The 16,373-nt window shown below is 36.3% G+C and overlaps 5 protein-coding genes across 10 annotated transcripts; 3 read left to right on the top strand and 2 right to left on the bottom strand.

The window, feature by feature from the left end:
* The first annotated feature begins 170 nt into the window (after positions 1-170).
* Positions 171-4,120, top strand: LOC114929335 (uncharacterized). Its single transcript, XM_029300871.2, has one exon. The coding sequence runs from the start codon at positions 395-397 to the stop codon at positions 2,753-2,755; it is 2,361 nt and encodes a 786-aa protein (XP_029156704.2). The 5' UTR covers positions 171-394; the 3' UTR covers positions 2,756-4,120.
* LOC114929337 (ATP-binding cassette sub-family B member 10, mitochondrial) lies at positions 4,041-7,190 on the bottom strand. 3 transcript variants are annotated; one of them, XM_029300872.2, is made up of 4 exons: positions 7,034-7,190; positions 6,148-6,857; positions 4,963-6,071; positions 4,041-4,803 (listed from the first exon to the last, which is right to left on the bottom strand). In XM_029300872.2, the coding sequence occupies exons 2-4, from the start codon at positions 6,743-6,745 to the stop codon at positions 4,543-4,545; spliced, it is 1,968 nt and encodes a 655-aa protein (XP_029156705.1). In that variant the 5' UTR covers positions 6,746-6,857; positions 7,034-7,190; the 3' UTR covers positions 4,041-4,542. The 3 variants fall into 3 exon arrangements, with proteins under 3 accessions (XP_029156705.1, XP_029156706.1, XP_029156708.1); XM_029300873.2 differs by having other exon boundaries at positions 7,042-7,190; XM_029300875.2 differs by having other exon boundaries at positions 7,140-7,158.
* A 171-nt stretch (positions 7,191-7,361) lies between these two features.
* eIF3f1 (eukaryotic translation initiation factor 3 subunit f1) lies at positions 7,362-8,863 on the top strand. The gene is made up of 5 exons (XM_029300882.2): positions 7,362-7,496; positions 7,599-7,768; positions 7,851-8,033; positions 8,324-8,542; positions 8,610-8,863. Exons 1-5 carry the CDS (start codon positions 7,388-7,390, stop codon positions 8,781-8,783), a joined length of 855 nt encoding a protein of 284 aa, XP_029156715.1. The 5' UTR covers positions 7,362-7,387; the 3' UTR covers positions 8,784-8,863.
* Positions 8,864-8,911: 48 nt separating this feature from the next.
* Positions 8,912-11,276, bottom strand: Arp10 (Actin-related protein 10). Its single transcript, XM_029300881.1, has 5 exons — positions 10,750-11,276; positions 10,221-10,373; positions 9,857-10,141; positions 9,496-9,775; positions 8,912-9,381 (listed from the first exon to the last, which is right to left on the bottom strand). Exons 1-5 carry the CDS (start codon positions 10,827-10,829, stop codon positions 9,049-9,051), a joined length of 1,131 nt encoding a protein of 376 aa, XP_029156714.1. The 5' UTR covers positions 10,830-11,276; the 3' UTR covers positions 8,912-9,048.
* Duba (Deubiquitinating enzyme A) lies at positions 11,093-15,802 on the top strand. Of its 4 annotated transcripts, none has more exons than XM_029300879.2 (14): positions 11,094-11,536; positions 11,705-11,803; positions 12,402-12,607; positions 12,696-12,788; positions 13,103-13,194; positions 13,412-13,533; positions 13,668-13,804; positions 13,896-14,051; positions 14,124-14,280; positions 14,361-14,572; positions 14,679-14,798; positions 14,878-15,033; positions 15,110-15,299; positions 15,505-15,802. In XM_029300879.2, exons 3-14 carry the CDS (start codon positions 12,461-12,463, stop codon positions 15,651-15,653), a joined length of 1,731 nt encoding a protein of 576 aa, XP_029156712.1. In that variant the 5' UTR covers positions 11,094-11,536; positions 11,705-11,803; positions 12,402-12,460; the 3' UTR covers positions 15,654-15,802. The 4 variants fall into 4 exon arrangements, with proteins under 4 accessions (XP_029156713.1, XP_029156712.1, XP_029156711.1 ...); XM_029300878.2 differs by having other exon boundaries at positions 11,666-11,803; XM_029300877.2 differs by having other exon boundaries at positions 11,661-11,803.
* The last annotated feature ends 571 nt before the right edge of the window (positions 15,803-16,373 follow it).

Raw genomic sequence — 16,373 nt, 5'->3', positions numbered from 1 at the left:
AACCAACGCAAGTTGTAGCAGGAGGCACGCCAACCAATCAATCTTTCGTTCTCGCGGAAAGCTGAAAGTTCATTGGCTGTCGCGTCGTACGTGCTTGTGACGCGTTCGTTGTGGAGGCGCCTTTAAAGTAGGGTTTTCGCGGTTGTCAGTCGGAGATTGCGACTCATCAGTTGGCACCACTGCCATTCTCCCTCCTTGCCATAGTTCTCATTGTTGCTGTTTTGTGGCCGGTGTGTTTGCTAGTTTATATTTTTGGTTGTTTCTCTCGCGTAGAGCCATTTCTCTCGGAAATAGTTCGTATTTTACGCGACGATATTCATCAACCGACAATCGAGATAATTGACGGAAAACGCGGGAGATACGTCGGAGGTGGTTGTCGGCGGCGGCGGGGAAGATGGAAAATTTGGAGGAGGTGTTGCAGGCGCTCGATGAGTTCGCGAAGATGCGCCCCACGGTGATCCCGCAGGAATTGGAGGATTATCTCTGCTGGGTCGCGAAGACCGGCGACCCGGTCTACCAGTGGCCGCTGATCAAGACCCTCTTCCGGGAGAAGCTCACCCGGGTGATGACGGACTTCTACGAAAACTGTCCCAATTTGGAGTTCGCGACCTGCCCGAACGTCGAGCACTTCAACTACGACGCGATGAAGAGCACCCTCCTCGAGAGACTCGAGTCCTTCGCGAACGCCCCGTTCACCGTTCAGCGGATATGCGAGCTTTTGACAGCTCCGCGTAAGGAGTACAACCGCGTGGACAAGTTCATGCGCGCCATCGAGAAGAACATCCTGGTGGTGTCGACGCGCGAGCCAGGACCCATAGCTAGACGCGGCGAGACCGGTGACGGGATGGTGAACGGTTCCGTCGAGGACGACACGGCCTCGGTCACCCAGCAGCAACCACCGCCACCACCTCCGTCCCCTTCGCCAGCCCTGTCGCCGTCACAGTTGCCGTCGTCACCGCCACCGTCGTCGCAGATCCAACCCCAGACTCAATCTGCGCAACCGACTTCCCAGGACGTCGAGATGGAGTACTGGGAGAAGGATTGCACCTCCACCGTCACCATCAGTGTGCACACTGTCGCTGAGAATGAAGCTTCTCTTCTGAACCCTGATATCGTAGCACCTACTTCTGAGTCTCCATTGACCAAGAGCATATTTAGTACGGATGAGGCTGCTACTCGAGAGAAAGTCGAACGAGAGACCTCTCCTAGGACAGAAGTATCAGAATCCAATTATATTTCTGCCACTTCCGCAGAGTTCTCTTCTATATCGAATTTAACTTCACAGTCGCACGAACCGATATCGCCAGACGCGTCTGAAGTTCCCATCGTACAGAGTCTACCAGCTGTTGGGACGATAATCAACGACAAGGTCACCGGTGACTCATCTGTCGGTGCTACTGATATTGCGGAGGTGATGATGAACGAGGACACTAACTCTCAACCTAATCTAGATATGGAGAGCGAGGATGTTGAAGCAGCGACAACGGCGAGTTCCACGACGACGACGACGACAACGGTAACGACGACAGCGGGGACAACGGTAGCGCCGTCGACGACGTCGGCGGCGACGTCGACGTCATCAGCGGCGACAACGACGGTGACTGTGGTGGCTACGGTGATACCATTGACGACGGATACTACGCGGAATCTACAGGCCGCCTTCCAAGCAAAACGCTTTGAATCCGATAGCGAGAACAAGTGTCTGGATAGTAAATCCGATGAGAAAGCACCAATTTCATCGACGGTGATCAGCGTGGAAGAAGGAGGAGCCGGGCATTCCATGAAGAGCGAGGAAACGACGTTGAACAAATTGAATTCCGAATGTATGGATTCGAATGAAATGTCTTGTAATGAAGATAGATTAACCGAGAATTTATTACAAACTGATATTGATATGAGACCGGACACTTTGGCAAATAATAATACCGAGAGTGTAAATGCCGAGGAAATAGTTTTAAATAAATCGGAGGAAGAGAGTACGTCGATTATCGAGGATGTGGACGAGGAAAGTTTGCGTTCCAAGAGCGACGACAACGCGAAAACAGCTATATCCGTCGAATCTGAACTCGAAGAAATAGATAGTACAGTTACATCCTACCCATGTATGAGCGCAGTCATTGTAAGCAACAGTGAAGCGTTGTACAAACCAGAGAAACCTGAGATACACTCTAAAGAGGTGTCTGTGATGATTTCTTCCAAGGAAAGTTTTATACACGATGAACCCATAAGCCAAAAAATTGAGAATACAGAAGTAACGGATAATGTTATAGAAGCAGTTCCTAGAGTAGCGTCTCCTAATAGCAATGATAACGAACAAGAAGAAGTACAGGTTCCTGAATTCGGCATGGATAATATGAAAGTCATGGAAATTTCCAACGACAAGACTGCTCTTGTCGAATCTATGGTATCACTTCCAATAAATATAATAGACAAACCTAAAGAAGCGACATCCGTAATTGAAAAATTTGTTCCTGCCGAGATGACAAAAAGCCCTGATAATAATTGTCAATCTCTGAAGGATGAGAAGTTAACGGAAGAAATTCAAGATGATAGTTTAACCAATGCACAAGATAATAAAGGAACAGTGTGTATTACTACAAAAGAAAACCAGTCTTCTGTAATAGAAAGTGTAATTTGTATAAAGGAACATGAATCTACGGAATTAATGGACGTCGATGACGAGGAAGGACTGTCGACGTTTCAACAGGATGAACCTATGGAGCAAGAAACAATGGAGGAATTGTCAAAGAGTTAATCCCAACTAATCTAATCAATTGCTGTTTCTCTCTCATTTGATATTCTATCTACTGTTTGTACAGATAGATATCGAAATAAGAGCCACACAACACATAAGTATCTTTACGCATGAGCAAGTGCGTGGCATATAAATTTCTACAGCCGTTAATTATTAATTATATGTGAAATTTAAATTATGAGTAAATATTAAGTAGCCTTCAATCAAGTTTTTCTTGACAGTTGTAACTTAAATATTATTTTTCGCTCTTCTATTTATTTTGGATTTATCATTAGACTGAATAAGCTCCAGCATTCACTTATAAAGAGATTTATCGAAAGGAATTTTCTAACTCTTAAAAGAAAAAGAACACTGCCTACTCCCTAAAAAAGATTGTAATACTTGAAAAAATTGCTTGTGTATAGAAGCCAGATTTGGTAAACGTTTCAATATGGATTTATACAAATACCGTAAATGTCTGCTTAGAATAAGGTTGTGCCTATAAATATTATGTATATTGCACAAGTATATCTAATAAATAAATTTTTAAATAACGTGCGTAAGAGAGACCAGGATCACATTCGAGGAACATTTCGCGAAGATAAATGAAACGGCATCGTTCGTGTAATCACAGCCTTATACTAAGTTTCGATTTCGGAATATTTATCTTGGAATTTTTGTAAAATAATTCCGGAAAAAATATATTCGAGATTGATCAAAAATATATTCCTTGCGACCTTTCTATATTACGCAACAGCATTTGAAAATGTTAAAACAATGTTGCTTCGAAAAGATGTGTATTAAAACTTTGATTAAGCTAATTTAAGATCGATATTTCGGATGTATCTATGCCTATAACTGGAATCAGTGTATAAAGTATATTTCACGATTTCATCAGTGAATAGGTATTTTTTTTTATAAGCGTTTGCTATATATAAAATGTGAAAGAAATTAATATAAAGCTAAAATTTTCAACTTTTAGCTTTTTGATTTTTTGACTTTTCTTTACGACTTGAAATATAATATCCTGGTTCCAGGTAAATATAAAAGTTATCGACTCTGCGCGAATCTAAACGAAAATCTCTTTAGGCAGCCCATTACAAATTGATACAATTCTTATTAAAATCGATTCACGAATTAAAATCCGTTAGGATTATTCCGAACCGCTTATACAATTACATATACTTGCACAAAATGTTTTCAAGCGGATTCGAATTCATTGCTGATCTATGAAAATGTTATTAGAAAAATATCTGTAGGAATGGGATATTAATTTAAGAATTAATATAGATTAATAAAAAAAACATAATACACGAATGTGGATATTTGAAAAGAATAGCTGTACATTATTTTATAAGAAAATATATAAAAATAAGATTGTCAATATCTATATCTTTTATTCGTAGTGAGTACCTGACCTTGATATTCTCAATAAAAAATTGAAGAAACAGATTGAATAATCAGATAACGTCATAATGCCGTTCCCCACAATGTAATAACAGGGTATTTAAATAATACCGTCGTTTGTAATCATTTCCGCGAATTATATATATGTTATCTTTCTATAACATTCAGCAATAAATATACAGCATTAGGTGTAATATTGCACTCCCCTATTTTTATTCCATCTTAATGATATACTATCGCCAAAAAATATGCTAATATTATAAAACTTTAATTTTAGACATTTGAATTAGATAAATATACATATGTATATATATATGTACATATAATACACTGACAGACACCGTACATAAAAAGAACATTATAATAAATCAAGGAATAATTAGTGATTTCTGTACATCTATCTATGCAAATGTTTGATGTTTTACCAGCTTTTTGAAATAACCATGCTCCAGGTTCATTAATTCGACATAAGTGCCGGTTTCCGCAACTTGTCCTCCGTCGAGTACCACGATTTTATCGGCGTTTTTTATTGTACTAAGCCTGTGAGCAATCGTTATTACCGTTCTGCCACGGATAGCACGTTCTAATGCCTCCTGAACGAAATATTCGCTTTCCGCATCTAAGGCACTAGTCGCTTCGTCCAATATTAAAATTCTTGGTTTCTAAAAGAGAAAAAGAAGAATTAAAGATATTTTTGCTCCAATAAAAAGAATTATTTCAATAATTATATTACATAATTGATTACGTAAATTAATATTTATAAATATATATATATATATATATATGTATGTATAAAATTGTGATTATATAGTAATGTTTACTTTTATTAATGCTCTGGCAATGGCGACTCTCTGACGTTGTCCACCACTAAGAGTAATACCCCTTTCTCCGACTATTGTATTTAATCCATCTGTCATTTTTTCCGTGAATTGTAACACATGTGCTTGTTTGGCGGCTTCCTCTACGTCGGAATCCGTCGCAGATTCCGTCCCATATAATATATTGTCCCTTATCGAGCCGCTAAAAAGAATTGGTTCTTGGGATACAATGCTAATTTGTGATTTTACCCATATAGGATCGAGTAGACAGAGATCGTAATTATCTAAGAGTATCGATCCCTTTGTAGGATCGTACAGTCTTAATAAGAGTGATGCTACGGTAGATTTTCCAGAACCTGAGGCACCGACGATAGCTGTCATAGAACTTTTGTCTATATTTAAATTAAAGCCTTTCAATACGTGTATCGTTTCTCGTGTTGGATAAGCAAAGAAAACGTTTTGAAACGTCACATTGCCCGACAATTCCTTCTCTAATATTTGTCCACCCTGGATAGGAATAAGCGGCTGTCGATTGATCAATTCGAACAGACGAGCATTCGCTCCTAGAGCCTTGTTTAACTCACTGTAAGCTGATGATAATCCATTTAAAGATATTCCAACGTATCCTGCATATAGCAAAAAGGCGCTTAAGCTTCCAATTGTTATTTCGGAATTTGAGACCATAAATACTCCATTGTAAAGGACAGAAAGAACAATAGCATTCCCAGAAAGACCAGTCATGCCGAAAAACATTCCTCTATATAAGCTCTCCTTGTAACACATTTTTAAAACCTCTTGCAGCTTAGTGCCATATCTGTCAATTTCGCGGTTCTCTTGTGCAAATGCTTTAACAGTTCTTATATTACTAATTCTTTCCTCCGCAGTCGCGTTGAGCACCGCAAAACTGCTCTGCAGATCCTTGGCTATTCTTCTCAAGACACGTCCAAAAATGGCAGCGACAATTACAACAGGCGGTACTATAGCTAGGCCAAGTAGAGCAAGTGACGGTGACACATAAAACATCATAGAAACTCCTGCGATAGTCATAATAGCAGAGCGCAAGCCATCTGATACATTAGATGTAACAGCAGAGCTAATAAGTTGCGTATCTCCTAAAAAAAAAATTAAAAAATTAGAAAGAAGAAATTGCAAGGTCAACATATTTCAACAAAACAACAAGATATATACCACTTAACCTGCCGACTAGTTCCCCTGTACTTTCCTTGTCAAACATTGCAGTTTCCTGTTGTAAAATTGCAGCATACGCCTTTTTCCTCAGAGACTGCGTAATTCTATGTCCTGCTTTAGACATCAAGTAGACTCTGCTAAAATTGCTCAGCCCACCTATGAGAAATACTACAAAGAGAGCAAACGTCAGCTGATTCAGCTGTTCTTTCATGTTTGTTTTTTCCATGGTGTTGATGACATCTATCACTTTGCCAAAACAAAACGGGACAGCCATGGTTACACTGGAAGACACGAGTAGAAATGCGATGGCCTTCATCAGGGTCCATTTTTCAGGTGCGGCCAGCAAGATTAGGTTCTTCAATTCCGAGCTTTTTTTCGTCTTCACTGAGCGTACGATGGATATTGAAGTGTCAGATCCGATGGCGTTAGACGTATAACGTCTCAATTCGATAAATACACGTCCTTTCCTCGATATCCTGATATTTTGGTGTCTCGTTAAGCAAGAACCGAACAAGTATTTCCTCGATACATTGATACCGCAGCATCCTGATTTTCGCAGCATACCAGGATTAATCATCAATTTCCAGAGAAGCGTCATACTATACGTAATTTGATTATCACGCTGTGCGACATGCAAATTTCGTGAATAATGAATAAGCAATCGTTAACAGTAATCCTCTCGCAAGAATCGGCCTTCGCTCCAGGCTAACCTAAAAAATACAACCATACAAAAAATTCATAGTTCCTTAAAAAATTAAACGCGTACTCAGAGAAAATGCAATTAATTATTTAAATAAAAAAACTTCCATGTGTTTGATTCCTGATAATTAAAAAAAAAAAAATTAATCCATTTATAAGCTAATTAGGTTGTAAAAATAAACTTTACAATTATACACTTTGAATATGTCCAATGTTGATGAATGCGAAAAGCTCATCATGCGAAATTCATGCGAAAAGTGATAATTGGAAAGATTAACATAAAATTAATTTACGCAAAATTTCGCTCAAGTGCTCGACGATTATAAAATTTCATGACGTCACGTCTCTTTCCGCGGGAAACTCCCGTATATCGAATCGTTGATTGGCTGTCGAATAGGGAATTTCTAAGGTTTTTTCCGCAACAGCCAATCAACGTTCGATATCGAACGTTGATAAATATCGATTTTTTTTGCAGCGAAAACGTTGATTCATCCTCTAGGTACCACATATTTTTCTATGGTCCGCACAGATCGTCGAAAACATGGCGCTCAATCTTACTGTCAAAGTGCATCCCGTGGTTTTATTCCAGATTGTGGATGCTTACGAACGACGAAAAGCGGAATCGTTACGTGTTATTGGAACTTTATTAGGTAATGTTTATATATATGTCGAACAAGAATGCGAAAAATTTTTCGTCTTGATGGAATGTGACAGTTTTGACAGCCACGCGTGAACACGTGTTTTTCCTTCAGGTACCGTGGAAAAGGGAATAGTTGAAGTAACCAACTGTTTTTGCGTACCGCACAAGGAATCCGAGAGCCAGGTAGAGGCTGATCTTACCTATGGAATGGACTTGTATGATTTAAATCATCGAGTTAATGCGCAAGAGAATATCGTGGGTTGGTGGGCTACCGGCAATGAGGTTGAACTTTAATCTCTTTACTTCCTTTACCAGATGTGTATTCCTGCGAATATAAAATAATCAGACAAAAATGCATTTTTAGGTCACCACACATTCATCCGTTATTCATGAATATTATGTGCGAGAGTGTAACAATCCGGTGCATTTGACTGTTGACACTACGTTGACAAATACAACTAGAATGGCGATCAAAGCTTATGTATGTGTTCCATTAGGAGTGCCTAATGGCAAACAAGGCTCGATGTTCACACCGGTTAAAGTTCAGGTTTGTCAGATTTTGAACAAGATATATTTTATTAGTATCATAAAAACATTTTGGCCCATAATATGAATTTACATCTATTTCTAGATGTACCTCTAAAGTTAGGGATGCAAATAAATGTACATTAAAATCAATCATATTTTTATTGCACATTTAGAGTTAACATCTATCTCTTAAATGTACCTTTAAAGTTAGAGAGACTTATATTTTATATTTAGAGATAGATGTGAGCTCATAATATGGCCCTTGATATCTTGAGACTGTCTTTAACATTGTTAAATTTTTCTGTACAGATTACATGCTACGAGCCAGAGGTTGTAGGACTGCAATTATGCTCCAAAACTCAAGTGCAATCCCACATACCAGCATCTGGAATGAAATCGGGAGGAATAGAACCCATGATGGACCTTGCACAAGTCTCGGAGGCTTGCTCCAAGCTTTCTTTAATGCTAGAACAAGTGCTTGCATATGTTGATGATGTTCTAGCAGGGAAACAATTACCGGATAATCAAGTAAATATATATTCTTTTTTTTAAATGTTTATTATTTAATCAATACAATGATTTTCTGTTGCTTTAGGTTGGCAGAGCCCTTTTGGATATGGTACATTCTGTGCCGAAAATGACTAGCGATCAATTTGACGAAATGTTTAATAGTAATGTGAAAGATCTTTTGATGGTTGTTGCATTATCGCAATTGATAAAAACACAGTTGCAACTTAATGAAAAGCTGACACTACTTACAACTCTATAATTTAAAATATTTAATTTTTTATTTGTATAAAAACGTGTAATGCAACAGAAAATTAATAATAATGATCCATTTCTCATATATTTTTGATTCCTATTAATATTGATCAATTGTTAAGATTTATAACAATATTTTTAAAAAATGATTATATTAATTAAATAGTATTCTACAATGATACAATCACAATTATATATACAAAATATCGAATTATAAATAATTATAAGTATAAATTGCTTTTTTATAAGTCGATAAATCGCAGCATATTCATTTATACTTCGTAAGATGTTTCGTCTTTTTGATTATCTATAAGATTGGGCCAATCAGGAACTCGATTCGTTTTTAAATATATTTCTTTTGTTAAACATCGCAATGGTAAATCTGTTGTGCCAAAGATAGCACCACCTAACCATGCTGTATAATTTGCTTTACTAGGTGCTGTGTGAAATTTAAATGACTGTACTTTTAATTTACTTTCATACAAATCGCTTTGGACTAAAGCCAGTAATTCCGATTTTAAGCGACTTACAAAACCCTTTGCCATAGTTGTTCCACCAACGAGTACTATATTTTCAGCCAATACTCTCCTCATATCCAAAGGACACTAGAATCAAAATTAGTCGATATAATATTAAATGTAACAAACATATATACAGTTATAGATTTAGATTATTACTAACATGATAAAATTACTTTATAACAGAAGTATTATTCTTACTTTAACAATAGCATCAAGTATCATAGTCGGCAACGAGAGATTATCATTGTCCCTTTCCCATAGTACTTCAAACGCCTTTTCTCTAATCTCTCCAGGTATCAAAATTCTTTGAACACCTGGATATGTAACATCAGGAGGTGGAGTAGGAGCGTCCTTTGTTCCCAACTTTGCAGATCTTTCCAATGTAGTTACAAAACATGTTCTTACTTTGATATCTTCTAGCAGTTTTTCCGATAAATCTGTATCGCTCGATATATTGTTGAAATATCTTTTTAAGTTTCTACAAATTGTAAGAATGGAATTAGTAATGTCACATAAATGTTATAAAAATGGAAAAGTATTATAAAAGTTGAAAACTCACTCGTGTACAACTTGTCCACCCAGAGGCAGAGCTTGCCAAGCCTTGAGTACGGGTATTCCTTCAAAGATAGGAATTAAAGTTGCATCTTGATATCCTACATCTAGGATCAAAGCTGTATCGATACCAAGAGTGCTAATTGTTGCTAAATGGCTCGGTAGAAACAGTATAGAACCAACTTCGAAGTGCTTGAACATCACTTTTGCGAGGGTATTTCTAAACGACGTCACTGCCAATGGTGATTCTAAAAGTAATATCCTTGTGTCTTTTGGACTAACCACAACGTATCTGTGTGAGAAGAGTTATTTTGAGTAAAAAAACGCCAAGAGATTGGATAAAATAAAAATGTAGAAATGTATTGTCTTACTTGAAGAACAATAGATGAAGAAATTCTACAAGAAGTTGATACAAGTCCTCGACATCCGTATGATCAATAATTCTGCGTATCTTTTTGGATTCTGGACATCTCACTTCTGTTCGAATGATACCACGTGGAGAAACTTCTCCCGCATAGCCAAATCTGTTGGATTATGTTATAAATTATATTTATTATATATATATAACTTTTTTTATATAGGATTATATATATATATATATATATAAATATTTATATATTTATATTAATATAAAATTTATATATTTGATCACATATATAATAAAAAAATAAATAATATATTATTTATTCTATCAAATATATATATATATATATATATAATATAAATAAATAAATATATTTTATGTGTGTCAAAATAAGAATATTCTATCAAATATATAATAGTATAAATAAATAATATATTATTTATTCCATCAAATATATAATATATAAATAAATATATTGTGCCAAAATGACAAAGAAGCTAATAAAACTTCTGTAAACATCTTTTCAGAATACTCACTTTGTGTAGGCACTACCAATATCAAAAATTATCATCTGCTTATCCGAAATATATCTCACACCCTCGTATCCGCGAAGCATTTTTATTTCGTTAATTATACGCTTTTCGTTGTAATCAGCCTATAATATAATATACGTCAGGCTCGTTTGACAGCTGAGAAAAAAAGCGAAGAAAAGGACAGAGTTCTTTGCTCCGATTGGCCGAATCGAACGCTTCGAAAGCTTCGAAACGTCAAGAGAAACGAACAGATGACAGTACGTTCCTAAACCGTCCGAAATTTCACCCACACGTTCCGCAATCAATATTACGTAATAGCCGAGGATCACGATAAAGGGAGTCGCGTTACTAGGTACCCCGCGGCCTTGTCTATGGCTCTCGCGTTTCTCCCGAAGAAGCCAAAGCGACGAATGTAAATATGGCCGCCTGACAAAACATTCCGAGATAGCAGCAGCGATCAACGGCACCGTGTATCGCTTTCGCTCGCGGACATGTTGCGCAGTGGAACGACGTCATCCTGACCGCTCGGGGTTTCTTGCTTCGGCGTGACGCAACGACGAGGAGTCGACGAGGAGGAACCGCGAGGGAGAGAGAGAGAGAATCTCGGAGAGGAAAGTTCTGGTCTCGAATCGCCAGGTTGTACGTGAAAAAAAAATCGCATTAAATAGGCGTAGGTGGTGAGAGAAGGGGGCGGATCGGGTTCGCGATCACGAGGGGTTGTCGCGATTGCGAGGTTCGGACAGGAGACAAGAAGGCGAGGATTTATAGAAGGTCTAGGAGTAGCTATCAGGTGAGGCGCAACGCGATTTCCGGGGCTTTGCCCTCTCTCTCTTTCTCTCTTTCTCTCTCTCTCTCTCTCTCTATATCTATCTATCTCTCTTTCTGTCTCACGCGCACTCTCTACTCTACTTAAGGAAAGATTTCTAAGAGACAAGTGTTTTGCCAACTCGTCGACCAGGTACGCGGTGCCACTGGATTCGCCGTCGATCTATCACGGAATAGTGGATACCAGCTGATCTCAACGAGGGTCCTTATATAGTGCTGACCCAGCAATTAGGTATATAACAAAGAGAATTTCTTTTTTTTATCTTTGGCTTGGTAGATCATTTCTTTGTGCATTGGAGTGATTGGAAATCATTGGCAAATGAATTATTCATAGTTAATTATTGAGAGAATATTTTGGAAATCATCGATTGCAATTGATCAATTTGTTTACGACTAATGACTGGTGACTACGGTAACCATATTTTCTGAGAGATTATAAAGGACATATCTGAACATTTTGTTTCAACAGGTTTCTAAATCAGTTTGTGCGACCAAAATGGAGATTGACAAGCAAAAATAATAATTCTGTGACTATCAGAAGTTCTATATATTCTTAGAGTTTGAAACTGATTCGACTATGTTGAAACAAATCCTTAATTTTTTAAAGAGGTTCCATTGTTTTCGTACTAATTCTCATGTTAATACTACAACATTAGACATTATAATAAAAAATAACGAACAAAATTGTAATATAAAGGACATTTTTAAAATAAAAGGCAAAATTGAGTTTTGGGAAAATGTATAAATCTAAAGGACAGTTACTTGAATAAAGGACTGTCCTATTAAATGAAAAATAAAGGATGGATGGTCACCTTACTTATGATTCATAGATTCGACTTAACGAGGAGAAAGAGAAAGCTAGAGAGGAAATTGATCGTACGTCTCGATCATGACAATTCTATCGAAGAAGAAAACAAACGCCTCGAAAGATAGGACGCGCGAGACAGGCGCTGGTCCAGAGGTCGATGTTCATCACGGGGTAGTTCAGAACGAGCACAATTCCGGGAACATCGCGCTACCGAACAGTCCTTATCAGGTAAGATGCAATGCGATTTCCAGGACTTTGCTCTTTTTCACTTAAGGAGCAATTTAAAAAAATATATTTTTGTCAACTCGTTTACTAGGTACGCGGTGCCAGTGGATTCGATCTACATGGAGTACCAGCTGATCACGGATCTCACAACGGTCCTATAGTGTTGACTGGCAACTCGTATGAGGTATATAACAAAGAGGCTTATTTTTTTCTTATCTTGGATATGTCTTGCTCTTGCATATATCATCTCTTTGTGCATTGGACTGACATAAACCTTAAATAATATGATTATGATATTAGTAAATGTGTAATAATCAGTGAATTAATTAATTATGTTGAAGAATAGCATTATTATTTAAAAACATAAGCAATTATATTACACAATATTGTGTTATATACAGTTACAAGTGCTACACAATTGAATATTTATAATTATATAATTAATTCATATAATTTATATTTTTTATTGGTTCATAATGTCTTTATACATATTTACAGGCAAATGTAGATCGTCGTGAAGACAAACACTTTGAAGATGGGAGTGGTCCAAGTCATGGGAAACGTCACAGACAAAGAGCCAGCCCTCACAGGTACTTGAATTGGTTCAAAAATTTATAAAAAAATATGTTTTATAAAATGTGTAAATTACATTGTGTCTTTATATTGCAACACTTAATTTATGCATAATTAATATAAAATAAGATATATAGAAATTGTGCATAATAGCTAGAAGATTGTAATGATAGTTAGATTTATGCTTATAATTTATGTTTATACATTTAATAAGAGGGATCTATCAATTAATAGCTGTATTAGCAGACCTTCACGTGCAAAACGTGACAGAGAAAGGGACAGAGGCAGAGAGAGAGAGAGAGAAAGAGAACGCGAAAGACAAGCTACACCACCAGCTGCTTCTTGCAATTCACAAGGTAATGTATTTTTTTTATATTTGTATTGCAATTAAAAATGATTATTAAACTATTATCACAAAACCAAAAAACTATTAAAATAAAAAATTGTGATTCATAAAATGAAGTATTAAATATAAACTTGATTTATTTAGGTACAGATTCTAGTGTAAGTGGGAGAGTAAACATTGTTGGAAATGCCTCTAATTTGGAGGAGGCAAATGGCTACAATAGTGGTGATGAATACACAGGACGTACGGAAAATAATCTTACATTAGTGGAATGGCAAGAAGTTAGTATTATTAAACTTATATTCCAAGTAAATATGATTTTTATCTTGCATTGATGTATATCTCATATTTTATTTATCTGTAACAATCTAGAGGGATAGATGGTTTGAGAAGCGTCTCAAGAAGAAGAGCCTTATAATAAAGAAGATGGCAGAGGATGGAGCATGCTTATTTAGAGCAGTTGCGGATCAAGTTTATGGAGATCAAGAAATGCATGGAATCGTACGAAAGCACTGTATGGATTACATCGTAAGTGTATATAAACTAAATAAGATAATATTCTTTTCATACACAGTTTGGTTAAATTTATATTTTTTTTAGTCTTCCAATCAGGAGTTCTTCTCGCATTTTGTAGCAGAGGATTTCAGCACCTATGTGGATAGGAAGAGGCAAGAATATGTTCATGGAAATCATATAGAAATGCAAGCTATGTCAGAAATGTACAATCGTAGCATACAATTGTACTGTTATAGTACTGGTACGTACATCTTTTATTAATTCAATAAGGTTTTTTTCTAAATTGCTCTTGATTATGTTATTGATAATTTTTTTTTATAGAACCTATCAATATCTTTCATACTATGGTGGAAAGTGATAATGAACCAATCAGGTTGTCGTATCAGCGTGGCAGCCATTACAACAGCATAGTTGATCCATTCAAAGCCACTATAGGCGTTGGGCTTGGTTTACCATCGTATAATCCCGGTGCTGCTGATCGCGCCTTGATTTCGGATGCAGTTCGTCAGAGTGAGGAATTACAAATTGAACAGGTAATCATAATAAGTTTATACACAAATTCGAATTCCCTTTTACACTTCAATTTAACTTTACAAATATTCAAAAAACATTCTAAAATTTCGATTTTATATATAAAAGACAATGTTGGAAGATAAAATAAAAGCTACTGACTGGGAAGCGACTAATGAAGCTATCGAAGAACAAGTAGCCAGGGAAAGTTATTTACAATGGTTGCGCGATAATGAAATGCGTAAGGCAGTAAGTAAAAATTCAATCAAATCATGTTAGCCATTCTTTTATTGGAGCGAAAAGACTCAGTCACGACTTTTGAATCAAGCGTTCAGCCAGTAGTAGCAGTACGAGCACAGTTACGAGCGCGCAACATAATCATTCACACTTTCATTCACATGGAGGTCGTGGACAACAGCGTAGCCATACCTCTTCTCCGACTACGACACAAACTAGCCAAGATAATTTACGTAATTCTCCAAAGGTCCGTCTTACATTTTATTCGCGTGAGGAAAGCTTCAGACATTATTTATAAGGGATATTTCTGTTGCGATTGTTAGGTGAGCGACGCGGTGCGATATAGCAAACGATCGCCGCAGCATCAGTCGACTCAAGGGTCTAGCATATCCCATTTGCCACCAGAATTTGAAGTAAAGGTGACATCGCAAGAGCCTGTACCGGGCAGTAGCAAAGAAGCAAATGCGTCACCCGATATTTCATTGTTCAATCGCCTTCCTCCTGAAGTATTTGGTAATAATATTTAAATTATGTTTCATATACAACATATATAATTAAAAATATTCTTATTATATATAATTAATATATATGTAATATCTATAATCAAAATACAATATAATATACATAATATATATAATATTTAAATTATTTCTCACAATAAAAACAAAATCTGAAAAAAAGATTTTATAGAATAACGTTTGAATTTCTGATTTCCTAGGTCTGACAGATTGGGAAGACAGCCATATACTTTCACAAGTGTTGGCGACTTCGCAGCAGGAATATTTGGATAGTCTGAAGCAGTCACGCGTGTCTGCCGGAAGCGATGGCGCCAATACGATAGAATCTAGTGCTATTAACAATTCTTGAAATGCAGTCGGTAACGACAAAGTTCAAAAAATATCAGAGTATAAATATATATTACATTTATATATTGCAGTATCATCTAATCCCATATTGTGCTAGGGCATAAGGTGATTTGCTTTCTTATCCTCGAGTAAATGTTGCAATAATCACTATTTGGTTTTCTTCTTTTTATCTTGTCTCTTTCGTGTTTTATCTCTCTTTCAACAATACGGCTACAATTACATACGTATGGCACTTTTTAGTACATACGTCATTAGGCGCTTTGTTAAGACTAATAAAGTAGCCGCGTAACTTTTTTTTGTTGCGCAGTGTACCTTTATATTATAAATTGATAAAAATAGTTTGCATCACATTCTGATATTGTTGAAGAAAATTTCTTGTTTTTTTTTGGTATGATAACCACGTTTTATCACGATTAATGTTATACTTTTCTGTGTTTTGGGATTTGACATTTATCATTCATAAAACTATGCAATTTTTAAGTAAAAGAAACATATACATATATATGTTTGATAAAATCGTGATGTTTTTCCTTAATATAGTTTAGATCACAATGCTTTAGAGAAATCTGCATTGCAGTTGTAAAAAAACAGAAGCAAAATAAAAAAAGTATCATCTATATATATATAATTATAATTATAATTTTTATTGATATTTAATATAACCATTCTCTTAATTTAATGTTATTGCCATAATATAAATAATAAATTTGATGTCAAATTT

The sequence above is a fragment of the Nylanderia fulva genome, unplaced genomic scaffold (assembly GCF_048542155.1).
Source record: "Nylanderia fulva isolate GAGA-0341 unplaced genomic scaffold, ASM4854215v1 Scaffold14, whole genome shotgun sequence".
Classification (NCBI taxonomy): domain Eukaryota; kingdom Metazoa; phylum Arthropoda; class Insecta; order Hymenoptera; family Formicidae; genus Nylanderia; species Nylanderia fulva.
The sequence above is the reverse complement of the archived record's forward strand: the minus strand, read 5'-3'. Positions and strand labels throughout refer to the sequence as shown.

Excerpts from the sequence above, each read along its gene's own strand:
- LOC114929335 (XM_029300871.2), top strand. The coding sequence starts at position 395 with ATGGAAAATTTGGAGGAGGTGTTGCAGGCGCTCGATGAGTTCGCGAAG.
- LOC114929337 (XM_029300872.2), bottom strand. The coding sequence starts at position 6,745 with ATGACGCTTCTCTGGAAATTGATGATTAATCCTGGTATGCTGCGAAAA. Across the intron at positions 6,072-6,147 it reads ACTAGTCGGCAGGTTAAGTG|GAGATACGCAACTTATTAGC; the intron begins GTATATATCTTG and ends TTTTTTTTTTAG. Across the intron at positions 4,804-4,962 it reads TTGCCAGAGCATTAATAAAA|AAACCAAGAATTTTAATATT; the intron begins GTAAACATTACT and ends TTTCTCTTTTAG.
- eIF3f1 (XM_029300882.2), top strand. The coding sequence starts at position 7,388 with ATGGCGCTCAATCTTACTGTCAAAGTGCATCCCGTGGTTTTATTCCAG. Across the intron at positions 7,769-7,850 it reads GGTGGGCTACCGGCAATGAG|GTCACCACACATTCATCCGT; the intron begins GTTGAACTTTAA and ends ATGCATTTTTAG. Across the intron at positions 8,543-8,609 it reads AACAATTACCGGATAATCAA|GTTGGCAGAGCCCTTTTGGA; the intron begins GTAAATATATAT and ends CTGTTGCTTTAG.
- Arp10 (XM_029300881.1), bottom strand. The coding sequence starts at position 10,829 with ATGCTTCGCGGATACGAGGGTGTGAGATATATTTCGGATAAGCAGATG. Across the intron at positions 9,776-9,856 it reads GGTGGACAAGTTGTACACGA|AAACTTAAAAAGATATTTCA; the intron begins GTGAGTTTTCAA and ends TACAATTTGTAG. Across the intron at positions 9,382-9,495 it reads TACTTGATGCTATTGTTAAA|TGTCCTTTGGATATGAGGAG; the intron begins GTAAGAATAATA and ends TTTTGATTCTAG.
- Duba (XM_029300879.2), top strand. The coding sequence starts at position 12,461 with ATGACAATTCTATCGAAGAAGAAAACAAACGCCTCGAAAGATAGGACG. Across the intron at positions 12,608-12,695 it reads TACCGAACAGTCCTTATCAG|GTACGCGGTGCCAGTGGATT; the intron begins GTAAGATGCAAT and ends CTCGTTTACTAG. Across the intron at positions 14,281-14,360 it reads ATTGTACTGTTATAGTACTG|AACCTATCAATATCTTTCAT; the intron begins GTACGTACATCT and ends TTTTTTTTATAG.